This window comes from Vipera berus, assembly GCF_964194415.1.
Source record: "Vipera berus genome assembly, chromosome: 1".
In the NCBI taxonomy this organism is placed as follows: domain Eukaryota; kingdom Metazoa; phylum Chordata; class Lepidosauria; order Squamata; family Viperidae; genus Vipera; species Vipera berus.
In genome coordinates, this window is record NC_138202.1 from 315083587 (window position 1) to 315098527 (window position 14941).

At 38.6% G+C, this 14941-nt stretch overlaps 1 protein-coding gene across 2 annotated transcripts in view; it reads left to right on the forward strand.

Annotated features, from left to right (window-relative positions):
• Window positions 1-11729, forward strand: part of EML4 (EMAP like 4) — a 156151-nt gene extending 144422 nt beyond the window's left edge. For both annotated transcript variants that reach the window (XM_081315099.1, XM_081315100.1), the window contains exons 20-23: window positions 665-752; window positions 4484-4582; window positions 5610-5740; window positions 8890-11729. In XM_081315099.1, the coding sequence (XP_081171225.1) occupies window positions 665-752; window positions 4484-4582; window positions 5610-5740; window positions 8890-9387 (816 nt within the window). In that variant the 3' untranslated portion in view covers window positions 9388-11729. The remainder of the gene's footprint in view (window positions 1-664; window positions 753-4483; window positions 4583-5609; window positions 5741-8889) is intronic.
• The last annotated feature ends 3212 nt before the right edge of the window (window positions 11730-14941 follow it).

The window sequence follows — 14941 nt, forward strand, 5'->3', positions numbered from 1 at the left end:
AAGATTCAGGATAACAGATGGAGGGCAGGGGGAGAGAGACAAACAGATGGGAGCTTTCTTCTTTTTTTCTGAGCCCACTGCATGTTTTCCTGAGCAACTGGGAACGTTGTAAAAGCAAATTCATTCATGTAAAACAGTTGAATTTGGCATTCTATTATCCTTGGCATGAAACAAGCTCTATACGTAACTGCTCACACAAAAAAACATTTCTGTTATTGTATATCCACCCTTTCAGTTGAAGGATAAATTGTAGCCTTCCACTCCATCTTCATACAAATCTTGTTTGCCCAGATTCAGACATGATTGACAGGTCAACTTGCTTTTGCTATTAAGTCAGTTATGTATAGGGAAATCATTGCACTTGAGAAGGAGGTAGCGCACACAAGGAAATGATTAAAGCAGGGATCTGCATCTGTCTACCATATGCTTACATTTCAACACGGCTAACTGGGATTTATGGTAATTGTAATCCATTCATGGGCTTCTAGTTCAGCCCCATCAAAACACAGAGCTTGGTGGATTGGTTTTATAAACTACTATGTTGATTTGTTTATATGAACATTTTAAAGCAGAGGGGAGATAAAAGATGAAAGAGAGAGAAATCACTGTTTTAACTAGAATTTTAATAGCTTCTTTATCTCTCTTTTGTTTATATGTGTTTTAGGGACATTCCAGCTATATTACACACCTTGATTGGTCCCCAGAAAACAAATACATAATGTCCAACTCAGGAGATTATGAAATATTATACTGTGAGTACAAAATTGCAATTACTTCCATACTAGAAAAATGCTAACAGTCATAAGAAGGGGAAAATGTCCTGTACATGGAATGCTTGTTGACAGGATAATAATTTGACCTTCTATAACCTGATCTTCAGTATTATTCAAAGTTATTTTGTTCTTAATGTTATTTCCAAATATACGTAGCTTCTGTCTCTGCAAAGGCATCAGTTAATTTAACATTTTACAAAAGAGGTGCTGGGGTATGATATCAGAGTATAAGTCATAGCTTGAAAGTATTATGTATTCTTGCTTGATTAAATCCCTTCTTTATTGATGTACTAGTTAAAATAATTATTTTAGCACTATTAATATTCTTTTATTTTAGTAAACTTTATTTTAAGAGCTCAAAATGTTCCATGTGCATTAGACCTACAAAACAAATTATTTTCCTTAGACCAAAGGTGGTGGTGTAGAATCTTTTGGGTTTGTTGTTTGTTTGGGATTCCTAACCTAGGAAAAACCATGAGTGGCAGGCTATATTCAGCCCAATTGTAACAACTTTGCAGGATTTTTTTTATATTACCAAAATAATGCTTATTATAGACCTGAAAGACAAAAATTTAAGTTAAAATATCTTGAACAATTATGGTATACTTGAAATGAGCTTGGAGATATCCGGAATATGAACATTATAAATCAGAATAAGGTTGAATAATAATGAAGTAACAATAAACTCTTATGAAGAGCCCATGGTTCTATAGATATGTTTGCTGTCTTTTGTAAATTGTTACTATGTAATAGAGAAGAATAATGACATATGAGACCTAGGCAAGATGAGAATTAAAAGAATTCTGGCCCAATTTCACATACAAATTATAAAACACAATGCCTGTTTCATTGAAGTGTTCCTGCTTTTGACCGTGAATTGAAGGAGGTTAAGATTGTAAGATGCAATTCCAAAAGAAAGCAGTGGCTATTTGTATCTTGCCAAGAAATCATGCATCTACGTAACTAGCAGGAATCAAGTTCAATTTGAACATGACTTGTTTTACTATTAGCAATAATTTTCATTATTTTCATATATGTATTTATTAAATAAAGCTTCATATAGCTGCCCATCTCATATCAAAGTCTGGGCGGCTGCTGATCAACAATTAAAACAATATCTGTATATATAACAACACAACACACATATCTATTAAAACCATAAACGTTAAAAGCCTGGCACTATGAAGTCCCTCATTTAATCCTCTCGCTACCTCTCTTTGTCAAGGCTTGTGGGGAAAGCCAAATATTAAGATGGTAGAGGCCTGGCCAACTTCAAAGCAAAGGGTATTCAATAGGAAATAGGCTGCCCCAGGAATGCACATTTCCTAGATCCATAAAATGACATTTTTAAAAGGGGATGTACAAACTGGACATTAAAGGAATGGACTGACATTATCTGATTTGGTAGGAGAGGTAGATGTCCTTGGGGAGAAGCAGCCCCATAGATAACCTGGCCCTATGGCATATAGCAATAGCGTTATATACCACCCCAAAGTGCTTTACAGCACTCTCTGGACAGCTTACTATGTCAGTATATTGCCCCCAACCATCTGGATCCTCATTTTATTAACCTCTGAAGGATGGAAGGCTGAGTCAACCCTTCAGCCTGCCAGGATCAAACTCCAGGCTGTGGGCAGAGTTAGACTACAACACTGCATTCTATCCACTGCACCACCAGGGCTCCTATATATGGAGAGCTTTAAAGTAATAACATATATTGATCCTAATCCATTTAAGAATAAATACAGCTTCAAGCATAAATTCCACTTAAAAGTGTCTTTGGGCGCTTTTCTTTATTTACATAATAAATAAGTTCACTTGTATAGAAATAAAATTATATCAATTTAAATCTAAAGCTATTGAATGAATCAGTGGATGAAAATTCAAAGAGAAGGACTGTTTAAGATTTTATTCCCCCATCTGTCACTTTAAGTTTAAATTCTATTAGCAGTTTTTGTTGGCAAACAGTTGTATAGTCCAAAGTGAAAGTTAAAGTAGCTATGACCCAAATTTTCAAGATATGTGAAGCTTTTTCATGAGAAGCTTTTTCAAGAGATTTGAGATGTTTCAGCATAGAAAACAATTACAATAGGATTTGCACTGGAATGTAGCATATGCAGACAGTTATATATGCTAATCTGCTGAAATCATGTATTTTATATTAACATGATTGTGTCATCCCTAATTCTTGGACTTGCAAGCTATTGATAAATAATTTAAACTACAGGTAGTCCTCAACTTACGACCCCAATTGAATCCAAAATTTATGTTGTTAACTGAGACATTTGTTAAGTTAGTTTTGCCCCATTTTACAACCTTTTTGCCACAGTTGTTAGGTGAATCACTGCAGTTGTTTATTTATTTATTTATTTTTGGGACTTATATGCCGCCCTATCTCCTGAAGGACTCAGGGCGGCTAACAACAATAAAAAACAACAATACAAAAATTAAAAAAAATTAAATAACAGCCCCAAAATAAATTAACTACACAGTTAAAAATTAAAACATATTTAAAAACCCATCATCAATCCAGGTCAGCCTGATGGAAGAAGAAAGTTTTGAGGTCGCGGCGAAAGGACCGGAGGTCCGGGGCCATCTGAAGCTCAAGGGGGAGTTGGTTCCAAAGGGCTGGTGCTCCCACAGAGAAGGCCTTCCCCCTGGGGGTCGCCAGCCGACATTGTCTGGCCGACGGCACTCTGAGGAGGCCCTCTCTGTGTGAGCGCACTGGGCGATGGGAAGTCGTCCCCGGTAGCAGACGGTCATGCAAATATCCCGGGCCTAAGCCATGTAGGGCTTTAAAGGTAAGTACCAGCACCTTAAATCTCGCCCGGAAGACAACTGGTAGCCAATGCAGCTCACGCAGGAGGGGTGTAATATGGGAGTATCGGGATGCTCCCATCACTACCCGCGCGGCCGCATTCTGCACCAGCTGAAGCCTCCGGGTGGTCTTCAAGGGCAGCCCCATGTAGAGAGCATTGCAGTAATCTATCCGAGAGGTAACGAGTGCATGAGTGTTAAACTAGTAACACAGTTGTTAAGTGAATCTGGCTTCCCCATTGACTTCCCTTCTCAGAAGGTCACAAAAGGTGATCACATGACCCTGGTACACTGCAACCATCATAAATACGAGTCAGTTGCCAAGCTTTGGAGCATGAATGCTTACAACACCCAAATAACAAGGGATAGTATAGTGAAAAAAAATTCTATTTGCAACATACCTTGCTAGTAAGCACTTTTAAACAGTTATTCAAACTGTTGTTTTTATTTTGCTTTTTTTTTAAAAAACAATAGTAATATAGATAACTTAAACAATACTCTAATATTGTTTTACTGTATAATTATTTCGATCCTGTCCAGACACAGAAGTGGACAGAAGAGCCTCTCTTAAAGAATGCCACCAATTTCAGAGGCCCATTTTTAGGGATACAGGAGAGGACCTTCTCCTACTGTGTTTCCAAGATGTGGAACACATCCCTTCCAGAGACGGCTGTTTCTCTCTTTTTTAGGAACATGGTGTTTCATTTCAACAAGCGCTTTTGAATTGGAATGATAATGACTAGTTGTTGCTTCTGACAGGGTTTTAATTGCTTTACATTTCTGGATGTTTTTCTTCTGAGAGTTACTTTGAGAACCCTAGGGATAGAAAGATAGGATACCAATGGAAATTATAAATAGCTATTCCAATACCAGTTATATATATTTTTATAAAGGGGACATTCCAAATGGCTGTAAACTGATAAGGAACCGCTCTGATTGTAAGGACATAGATTGGACAACATACACTTGTGTGCTGGGGTTTCAAGTATTTGGTGAGTAATATATTCCTATTTAATTATTATCCTTAAGTTTTAAATCACTCTACTCTGGAAAATACAAAGATTATACCATTCATAGAGTGTTTTAAATATTCTGCTGCTGTTTCTTTAAACTGAGTTTGTAAATAGAATTGTAATATCAATCATTCCAGTATTTTCTTTTTCATTAAATATAATTGTTTTGGTGGAAAATTGTTACAAATGCATAGGCATCTATTACAAATCAGAATTATGTAACTTGTATCACAATGCCACAGCAAAACCTGTCTTTTGTGTTAGTTACCTGAGGTTGAATACAAGTATATGAGTTGAAGTTTTGCTTTGTGATTTCCCTGTATATATTTTGTCACTCGGGATTTGGGGGCACAGGTCTGAGCATATAACTTTTCCTTTGTTATCATAAGAAACAAGGTTCTCAATTGGGCAGTTTTAAGATGTGTGGATTTCAACTCCCAGAATCTCCAGCCAGTATGCCTTGGCTAATAATTCTTCAAGTTGAAATCCACACAACTTAAAGTTATCCAGGTAAGGAAACACTGATAGGAACATTTGTCATTAAATCTGTATTTGTTTTAAGGCTTCAATTCATTCAGTCCATTGTTATCTTAATATATTTCAATTACTTAAAAATGTGCCTCCTAAATTTGGGCAATAATAAGGTTTTTCTTAGTTGTTTATTAAAGCATATATAAAGCAATAAAAGGACTTAGAAAATATTTTTTTACATGGGGTTCTGCCATGTCAGATAAAACATTTGTCTTTTCTCATGCATATAGGAGAAATTGTATTTCTAGGATAATTATTATACATTGGATTATTTAGTTTTGATTGATGTATTCTAAATGGATAGCTAATCTCTTAAAATTCTTCTGAGCACAGATATAGAACTTGTAGCTATCTAGAATTATCGGCTGACTAAGGCTGATTGGAATTTGGAGTGCAGCATCTTGAGGAGTATAAGTTTCTGTATTTGTCCCTTGTTTTAGTAACATTTTTATTCTTTTGTTTTTATAAAATGAAGGAGTATGGCCAGAAGGATCAGATGGAACAGATATAAATGCCCTTGTGAGGTCCCATAAGAGGAAAGTGATAGCTGTGGCTGATGACTTTTGTAAAGTCCATCTATTTCAGTATCCCTGCTCCAAAGCAAAGGTAAGTTTAGGGACAATGTTTTAGAGCAGGAATGAGAAGAAAAGTGGTTGTGTACTATAAATGTATAGCTATGTATTCAGATTCATATGCTAGAATCTCTTGTGAAAATAACAGTTTCCTTTCCTATGCACCAAATTTCCCAGAATAGTTATTGTTGTGTGCCTTCAATGGTAAATATAACCTAGGAAAAAAATCTGTCCTTTTACCATGCTGGATTGGTCACTTGGACGTATAATGATTAAGATATTACTTTGTCTCACACTACATTTTCTTTTTAATTTCATATCTACCTGTAATTTTTAAACTGTTGGCAGCAGAATTATTGCAGTGAAAGGACAGAACAGTAATTTTATTATTTAATTTACTAGGATAATAGAATGACAGCATAAAAAGTTGAAAGGAAAGCAGGAAATGCTATCCCATTTGAGAAAAATGATTGTCCAATCTCTTCTTTAAAAACTCCAGTATTCCAATACCCACAACGTCTGGAGCAGGGGTCCCCAACCCCTGGTCTGCGGACCATTACCGGCCCATGGCCAGTTAGGAACCTGCAGCTGGAGGTGCATTGAAAGCACGTCTTCCACCTCCAGGCATGCAACGAGTCTGCAAGGGTCTGGGCAGGGGCGGGACAGAAGCCGTCTCGCTCAATGCAGAGGTCCTCTGGTGGCTGCACTTGCAACATCTGAGCTCCGTGTCCTTCCTCCTCTTCCTGGTCCTGCTTCTTCTGCTATCTCTTCTTCTACCTCTTTCTCCTCTTCCTGGTCCTGCTTCCTCTTCCTCCTGCTACTTCTTTTTCCTCCTCCTCTTCTTCCTCACTATCCTCCTCTCCCCCTCCTGGCACCCTAGCTGGGCCCGCCCTCTCTTTGTGCAACTCTCCAAGTTTGCAAGATAAGTGCGCACCAGCCCAGCCTTCAACCGGGTGGCTTCTCTTAACACCTCATAAGAGGGGGGGAAATCCCCACCCAAAATATGTATGTGTGAGGGTGTTTTTTTTCCCCTCGGTGTGCAAATAGGGGCAAGGAAAAGCTGCCTTTCACCTTAAGCGCTGTGTCTCCAAGGGAATCTCTTTTCTGCACCTTTTCTAAGACGGCTGGGCTCCGTCTGGGCACTTCAACTGGAGTTTTTTGCTTTCATTTTGATGCTCCAGATGCCTCACGTTTTGGCAACATCCTGCCTGGTTTTTGTGGTTTATTTTGGTGTGTGTGGTGTATGTGTTCCTCCTTTCTTTGTGTAGCTCTCCAGGTTTGCAAGCTAAGTGAGCTCCTACCTGGCTTGCAGTGGGGTGGGGGGAGAAGCTACATTTCCCCTTAAGCACTGTGTCTCCAAGGGAATCCCTCTCTCATCTGCACCTTTTCCAAGACTGCTGGGCTTGTGCAGTGCCGAGTTGGTTTGGTCTCTCTCTCTCTCTCTCTCTCTCTCTCTCTCTCTCTCTCTCTCTCTCTCTCTCTCTCTCTCTCTCTCTCTCTCTCTCTCTCTCTCTCTCTCTCCTCTCCTCTCCTCTCCTCTCCTCTCTCTCTCTCCCTCTCTCTCTCTCTCTCTCTCTCTCTCTCTCTCTCTCTCTCTCTCTCTCTCTCTCTCTCTCTCTCTCTCTCCCTCTCTCTCTCTCTCTCTCTCTCTCTCTCTCTCCCCCCCCCCTCTCTCTCTCTCTCTCTCATGGTTTTCTCAGCACTTCCTCAACATGCTGGGTCTTTGGTTTGTTTTGATGGAAGGCTGAGTTTAGGATTGTCTCTTTTCCTTCCTGCTATAAATGTAATGCACTTAAATCATCCTAAAACTTCTCTTCCCCCCCCCCTTCCCCCGGTCCATGGAAAAATTGTCTTCCATGAAACCAGTCCCTGGTGCCAAAAAGGTTGGGAACCTCTGTTCTGGAGCAAGTTGTTCCACTGATTAATTGTTCTAACTGTCAGGAAGTTTCTCCTTAGGTGTAGGTTGGTTCTCTCCTTTATTAGTTTCCATCCATTGGTTCTTGTCCTGCCTTCGGGTGCTTTGGAGAATAGCTTGACTCCCTCTTCTTTGTGGCAACCCCTGAGATATTGGAACATTGCTATCATGTCAACCCTCGTCCTTCTCTTCATTAAACTAGACATACCCCAATATCTGAAAACTTTCTTCATATGTTTTAGCGTCCAGTCCCCTAATCATTTTTGTTGCTCTTCTCTGCACTCTTTCTAGAGTGTCAACATGTTTTTTATATTATGGCATAAGTGTGGTCTTTACCAGAGCATTATAAATGGTACTAACAATTTACATGATCTTGATTCTATCCTTCTATTAATGTACCCTAATAGGACTTAGTTAGCTTTTTTGGCAACTGCAGCACATTGCTGCTCACATTTAAGTGATTGTCCAGAGCTCTGCATATAGTCCACAGCTCTCACTCTGTCAGATCCAATAGTTGTCCCTACTGCCCTTCTCCTGCAGGATCTTTGTGATAAGGGGGGAGCTGATAAAGGGGCAAAGAGTACCATGAAAGACAGCTGCAAAACAAGTGTTGCACTGAACTAAGCCAGACATTCTAAAATAAAATTGCAATCACACAAGCACTTACCAAGGATGAACTACTGCTGTTTTCAAACTACTAATGCTTTCTGCTCAGAAGGTCAGTTGCCTTCACAATGAGTAATTTCACAGTGCAAATAGATATTCCCTAACAGCCTACCTGTTTTGTTTCATTTCTCTTGAAGTTCCTGTGAGCTGCTTGTCCCAGCAATCTCTGGTGCTGTGCAAATGCAGTGCAATTGCAACCAGGGACATGTGGACAACCAAAGATTTCCAAGATTGCTGGAAGATACAAACCAATTATTTGATTAGCAGCTTCCCCACTCCTATGACAGGGTTATTTACAAGAAGAATTGGACTAACCCATTCCCTGTGAAACTTGAACCCTTATTCTATAAGTAAAATCTATTGTTTGAAGATTTATATATGCCAAAGTGACCAGTAGCATTAGACTTAGATAGAATTCATGTTTGAGGTTATAATGATTTATATTTGGGGGGGGGGGAATTGTGGTTTGCTAAAATGTACAATGCATTGGAAAGATAAGATATATTTTTCCTAGTTAAATACATGTAATTGGAAGTTGAGTTAACCCTGTTTGATATATAGCTTGATTCTAACACTGGTGTTTTTTTTATTTGTGTTAACAGGCTCCAAGTCATAAATATAGTGCCCATAGTAGTCATGTAACAAATGTCAGTTTCACTCATAATGATAGTCATTTGATTTCAACTGGAGGCAAAGATATGAGTATCATTCAGTGGAGACTTGTTGAGAAAGCAACTTTGCCACAGAATGATACTGCTGTAGACATGGGCACAAACAAAGTGCCTGTAACTGCCAGTGACAGCTTTACACAGCCAAGTATCCCTGTGCCCCTTAATCAACCATTGGATGAAATGACAGCCAGTGAAAATTTAATGGATGGCTTTTCACCATCCTTCGAGAGTGACGTGGAGCATACTGTGAAGACCAATGAAGAGCAGAATGAGGAGCAAAGTGAGGGAAGCAGTCTGGATCCAGGGGAACCAAACTGTGAAGAACCACCTAGTGAAATGAGCGAGGAACAGAGTGAATCCACTGTTGTTGAAGATCAGCAGGAAAACTCTCCAATGTCTTATCAACTTGAAACTCAAGATGATCTTTAGATATTTTCTCTCAGTGCACGTTATTTTGTAAAAGAAAAGAAAAGAAAAAGAGGATTCAAGTAAGGAAGGGAAGCAGCTCTGGCATGGAACACTCAAATTTCTGTGGAAGGCTTGTTAGTTTGATCTACTTCTGTTTTCAACTCATGGGATTATTGTAAGGACTCATTTTGACAGTTCCAGTCAAGTGCTAAATAGGAAACTAGAATGTTACCTTAGGTTAAATATAATTCTGAAATTGCTAAGAGAAAGAGGTATAACTAAGGAAGAGTTTTCTGAGAGAAGCAGGTAGAAAATCTGGGACAGAACTTTTCAGACCGTTCAGAAGCATTAGGTAATACCTGCTATGTAATGTAACCCTGGTGAAAGCCCTTCAGAAAGCTTGTCTTTCTTTTTTTACATTAAAAAGAGAAGGAGAGGAGAATAAGACAACATAATGGCACATATAGTCCTGTGCTTATTGCCATCTTGAGTGATACCTATGCAATTTTCTAAAACTAGCAATTCTTACTAGCCGCTACTTTAGATGCTGGTTGTCCTAAGATAACTCATATTAAAGTATACTTCTGTTTGTTCTGTGTTAGTAGATCTTAAAAGAACCAAATTAAGATAGCAAGTCCTGCTTAGTTTTCCACCGGATGATAATGTAATTTCAAGGAACTACTTGCATTGACCTATTAAAATTCAAGAATACCAACAGTGACTCTATTGCAAACTGACTTAACTTCATTAAGATAAAAAAGTTCTAATTCTCAAGTTCATACCTGACTTTCAGATACAATTAGTACTTTCATTAAGTGACTAAATACTAGAGAAATAGCATTAAGTTATGAAATCTAATGCTTGGGAGTAATGTAATTATTGACTCAGTTTTTTAAAAAAAAATTAGGGATAACCTTAACACAAGAAATTTTCACATAGACTTTTCTACAGCCATCTTTTTAATAGCTGTAATATAAATGTCCCATTTTCTTGGATAATGTTGGCTATTTTTGAATTTTTTTTCTCTATTTGTGTGTTTCTTTTTTCTCTTGTCCAATTTTGTAAGCCGTGCAGCTCAGAGATAGCTGGACCTGGCCAGTTATGGGATATCATGGCATTTTATTATGTGTTAAAAATATCTTTTTTAAAAAAAAATTAAAAATGCATCAGCTACATTTTTTCTTATATATCTAGGTTTTCCTGTTTAAATGTTTGTTGAAAAACATCCTACTTTATATTTTACTTACATAGGATTTTTTTTAAAATTGTGCTGATATTTTAGACCTTATTTAGAAATTGTGTTTAGAAACATTTGTTAAGTCTTAAGTGTGCAAGCGTTTACGTGAATGTGCCATTCCAAAGTGCATCAGAACTGTCATTCCCTTCTGTTAACTTCTCAGGAGTAAATACTACAGATCAGGTATGTAATCTACAATATTCATCAGTGGAAACATTAACAATTGACGTGGACTCCCAAAGGACATAAAGACTGTCACATACAGAGAGTTACAGGTGCACATACATTTTTGTTTACATCCATTCCGGAAAACCTCAGTATAATTATCTTCAGAAACCACGATGTGAATTCCAAGCAACTGATCTCTTGCTTTATCTAAAAAGCTGTACTGTTAAATGATATATTCAAATGCCCCAGTGTATGATTGGCCACTTTGCCAGAGTCCCTGTGGGCAACACATGTAGAAATACTGTATCAAGATAATGGATTCCTTTGGAAAGGAGGCATCTCCGAGGGAGGAGGCCCATTTTCAGTAATTTACAACTTCCCGGTCTGCTTCAAAGTTCTAACCACCCATAATAGAGGAAAAGATGGAGAAAGGAGATTCATTGAACATTCTCCCCCATTTTTTTGTTCCACTCTAATCCACAGGGAGAGATTAACTGAATAACACAGCTTTTAAAAACAGTAAGATAAAATAGTTCTAGTAATTTTAGTTAACATGAAATGGTTTGTAGAGCTCTGTAACATCCTCAGTGAGTAACATGAAAACAGAGCATTTTGTTTGGATTTATCTATTACCTTGAGGTTGCCATATAAAGTGAGAATTAATAGTTGTGATTTTCCTCATGTTATAGATTAACAGATTATTTTTAAATGCCAAAAAGGGGGGAGGAGCCTAACAATTTTTGATTGCTGGCAACTACTGTTCAATAAATAATTAAATCTGTGATAATAGAAATGGGTGGGTTATGTTAACTGTAAATGTTTTAGGGTAAAATTGTGAATGAAATATGATTTGAGTGTGTCATGTGAAGATGTTTGAGCCATTCTGTCTATCATGCATTCCTGTCTCATGGCAGAAAAATCTGAAGATTTAAAATAAAAATAAAAATACAAGAATCAATTTAATGTAGCAGTCTCTTATTTGTATCTTTCCTGGTTCATATGTTTGAATTTCAGTAGTCTAAAGGAAAACTGTTCCAGTTCGCTAATCAATTCAAGACAGATGTGATCTGCTTGAGGCAGAGGAAATGAAGCCAACTCAACCTACTTTGTGTCAAAACTTATGATGAAGCTTCATGGTCAGTATCTGGGCAGGGCAAGAATGATTCAGGGATCTCCAAGTCAAAGTGCCCTTGCAGTCAGACTTCTACATATAGTAAAAACTCAAGGTTTCATACATTCAATATTCTTCAGAGAGAAATGATATAATCGTTTCAATTAAATCCATTTCTTTAAACTCTGAAAAACAATTAATTTAAAAGTCATGATAACCACCATCAGCCTTTATTCCATTTGGTGACCTCCATTTCCATTCTTATGTTTTAAGAATAGAATAGAGCTGGAAGGGACCTTGGAGGTCTTCTAGTCCAGCCCCCTGCTTAAGCAGAGAACCTACACCATCTCAGTCAAGTGACCATCTAGCCCAGGGGTGTCAAACTCAATTTCATTGAGGGCCGCATCAGCATTGCGGTTGCCCTCAGGGGGCCGGGTGGGTGTGGCCTGGGTGGGCGTGGCCTACTGGGTGGGCGTGGCTAGAGTGCGTATGGCCTACTGGGTGGGCATGGCCAGCTCTACATTGTTCGCATCAAGGGTGCCTATGTGGGCCTGGGCAGGAGTGGGACAGATCTGAGGGTCTCTGGCAGGAGGAGGGTCTCTGGGCCAGGGCCAAGGCAGTGGGGGCCGTTCCCTCACTGTTTCCAGGATGGCTTCGCGGGCCACATGAAACCACTTCGCGGGCCGGATCTGGCCCCCGGGCCTTGTGTTTGACATGTCTGATCTAGCCTCTTTAAAAATCTCCAGTGATGGAGCGCCCATGATTTCTGGGGGCAAGCTATTCCACTGGTTAATTGTCCTCACTGTCAACCTTAATTCCAGGTTGCTGCTTTGATCAGTTTTCAACCATTGTTTCTTGTCCTGCCTTCTGGTGCTTTGGTGAATAACATGACCCCCTCTTCTTTGTGGCAGCCCCCCAAATACTGGAATACTGAGATCATGTCTCCCCTATTTCTTCTTTTCTTTAGACTATCCAAATCCAAGTCCTACAGCCGTTCTTTCTACGTTTTAGTCTCCAGACCTTTGATCATCTTAGTTGCTCTTCTCTGAAGTTTTTCCAAACTCAACATCTTTTTTGTGATATGGTGACCAAAATTGGCTGCAATAGTCCAGGTGTGGTCTTACTAGGGTTTTATAAAGTAGTACTAATACCTCGCATGATCTTTTGGTAGCCCACTGCTTACTTCTCTCCATGGGGATGTAGTGCCATTGAGGACTACTTGTTGAGTATGGTTTGCCAGCCAGCTACAGATCCATTTGGTGGTGATGTTGTCTATGCCTCCTTTTTCTAGCTTACCAAGGAATAGGTTGTGGTCTACTTTATCAATTATTTTATTTATTCTAATTTCTCTTTCTATTTTTTAATATCCATAAGAAATCTCATGATCTGAAAATTTGAGTAAAACAATTTTGTGGCTTCAGAGTTTTTATTTTACTTTTCTGGCTTGGAATTCAGCCAGTATCCAAGGAGATAACTTTCTGTCCACAAAATTATTTCAGGTGACCACTGAATTAGGCTCCCTATCCAAACAGGCTACTTTGATGAGATTTAGGGGTTTTGTTTAAAGTATCTTACCTTCAGCTGTGAGCACTCCAGGAGCTTATTGGGTGTTTTGGAATATTAAAGACAAAGGCAAGAAGTATTTGCAAATAGTGAACTATTTACCACCAAGGTTTTTCATACAAGGAATTGCTTTAGGAGGAAAATGGTAAAATTGTAATTATAGTGCAATGGTTATGATTCCAGGGAATGTAGCATCACATTGCAGGATGGTTCCAGAAATCAATGTTTTTTGCCATTTTTTTCACGTTTCCTTTTTTAAATAAATAAATAGGGGCATTAGAAGAAGCTGAAAGCATGAAGCGTTAGGTCAATACATAGAAAACATTGGAACTTTGCTTCTTCTATCAAATTATTCCATATTCCTCATCTGTTCTATTCTGCTCTCTGTTGTTTTGCTGTCAATTGAATATAACATTTTTTATTCATCAGAGTCTCACCTCACTTTCAGTATGATGTATTGGCCTAGGATAACAGTGGACAACCATGGAAATCATGTAGTTTCTCATTTCTGCAGCCTCCACTGCTTCTCAGTAATTCAATGGAAAACCATCAAAAGTCAGTGACTGAAGTGTCAGCCGTTTGATAGTAGAAAAATGAGAGGAAAAGCAGAGAGAGATCACATTAAGACAGAACTAGGCCTCCTTATCTCTTTTATATAAAAATTGCTCTCCCAGCTACAAAACTCTTGCCTGACTCTGCCAGAGGGGTATGTCTATGATTTCACACACAGAGAAGAAGATAGTTTGCCTATGTACATAATAAATGTTTGGGTAAAATGTATCCTAAAACCTATTAGGCTTCTGGGGAAAAAATTAACACCTCCTCAATAGCCATGTAATAAAAAAGAATGCACAGGGTTCAAGAAATTATACTGTAATTGGATACATGCACACATGGAAAGCGTTAGGTTGTTCATTTTCCCTGGGCGGAGATCCCTAAGCTCTTCAATCCATACTACACTTTCCAATATTCCTGGGAAAAGCCTATTTGGAATCCTGCCATCAAAAATCGTCTCTGCAGCTGAACGACACAAAGGTAAGTGAAGTTGTGGCCTATTTTTCGTATTTTCCTACTTTGGGTGGGAACAGATTTTTCTGAGTGGGAGATGCACGTGCTGATCAGGTATTTGGGTAGGAAGTTTCAAAACCAACAAGATAACAAGAGTCCAAGCACATTCAGGCAAAAGATTACCTGACAATGCAAGAATAAGGAGCAATCTCCACTTTACAGGAATCCAATACTCTTCGGAAGTGGTCTGAATCCATGACCTACTGTAAAAGGCCTTGTAGACAGGTGGGCTGGGAATATGTTTTTTGTATAAGCTGTGCTTGGATTGAGCTCTATTGCTCATTCTATATGCACACCTTTTCACTGAAGGTGTTCCATGACAAGCCTCCTCCTGAAGTAATATTTTATAATGTATAAAAAAGTATGTGAATGAAAATCAGATGCTTGGCAAAATTGCCACAGCTTTTCATCAACTTGGGGTTGGGAGT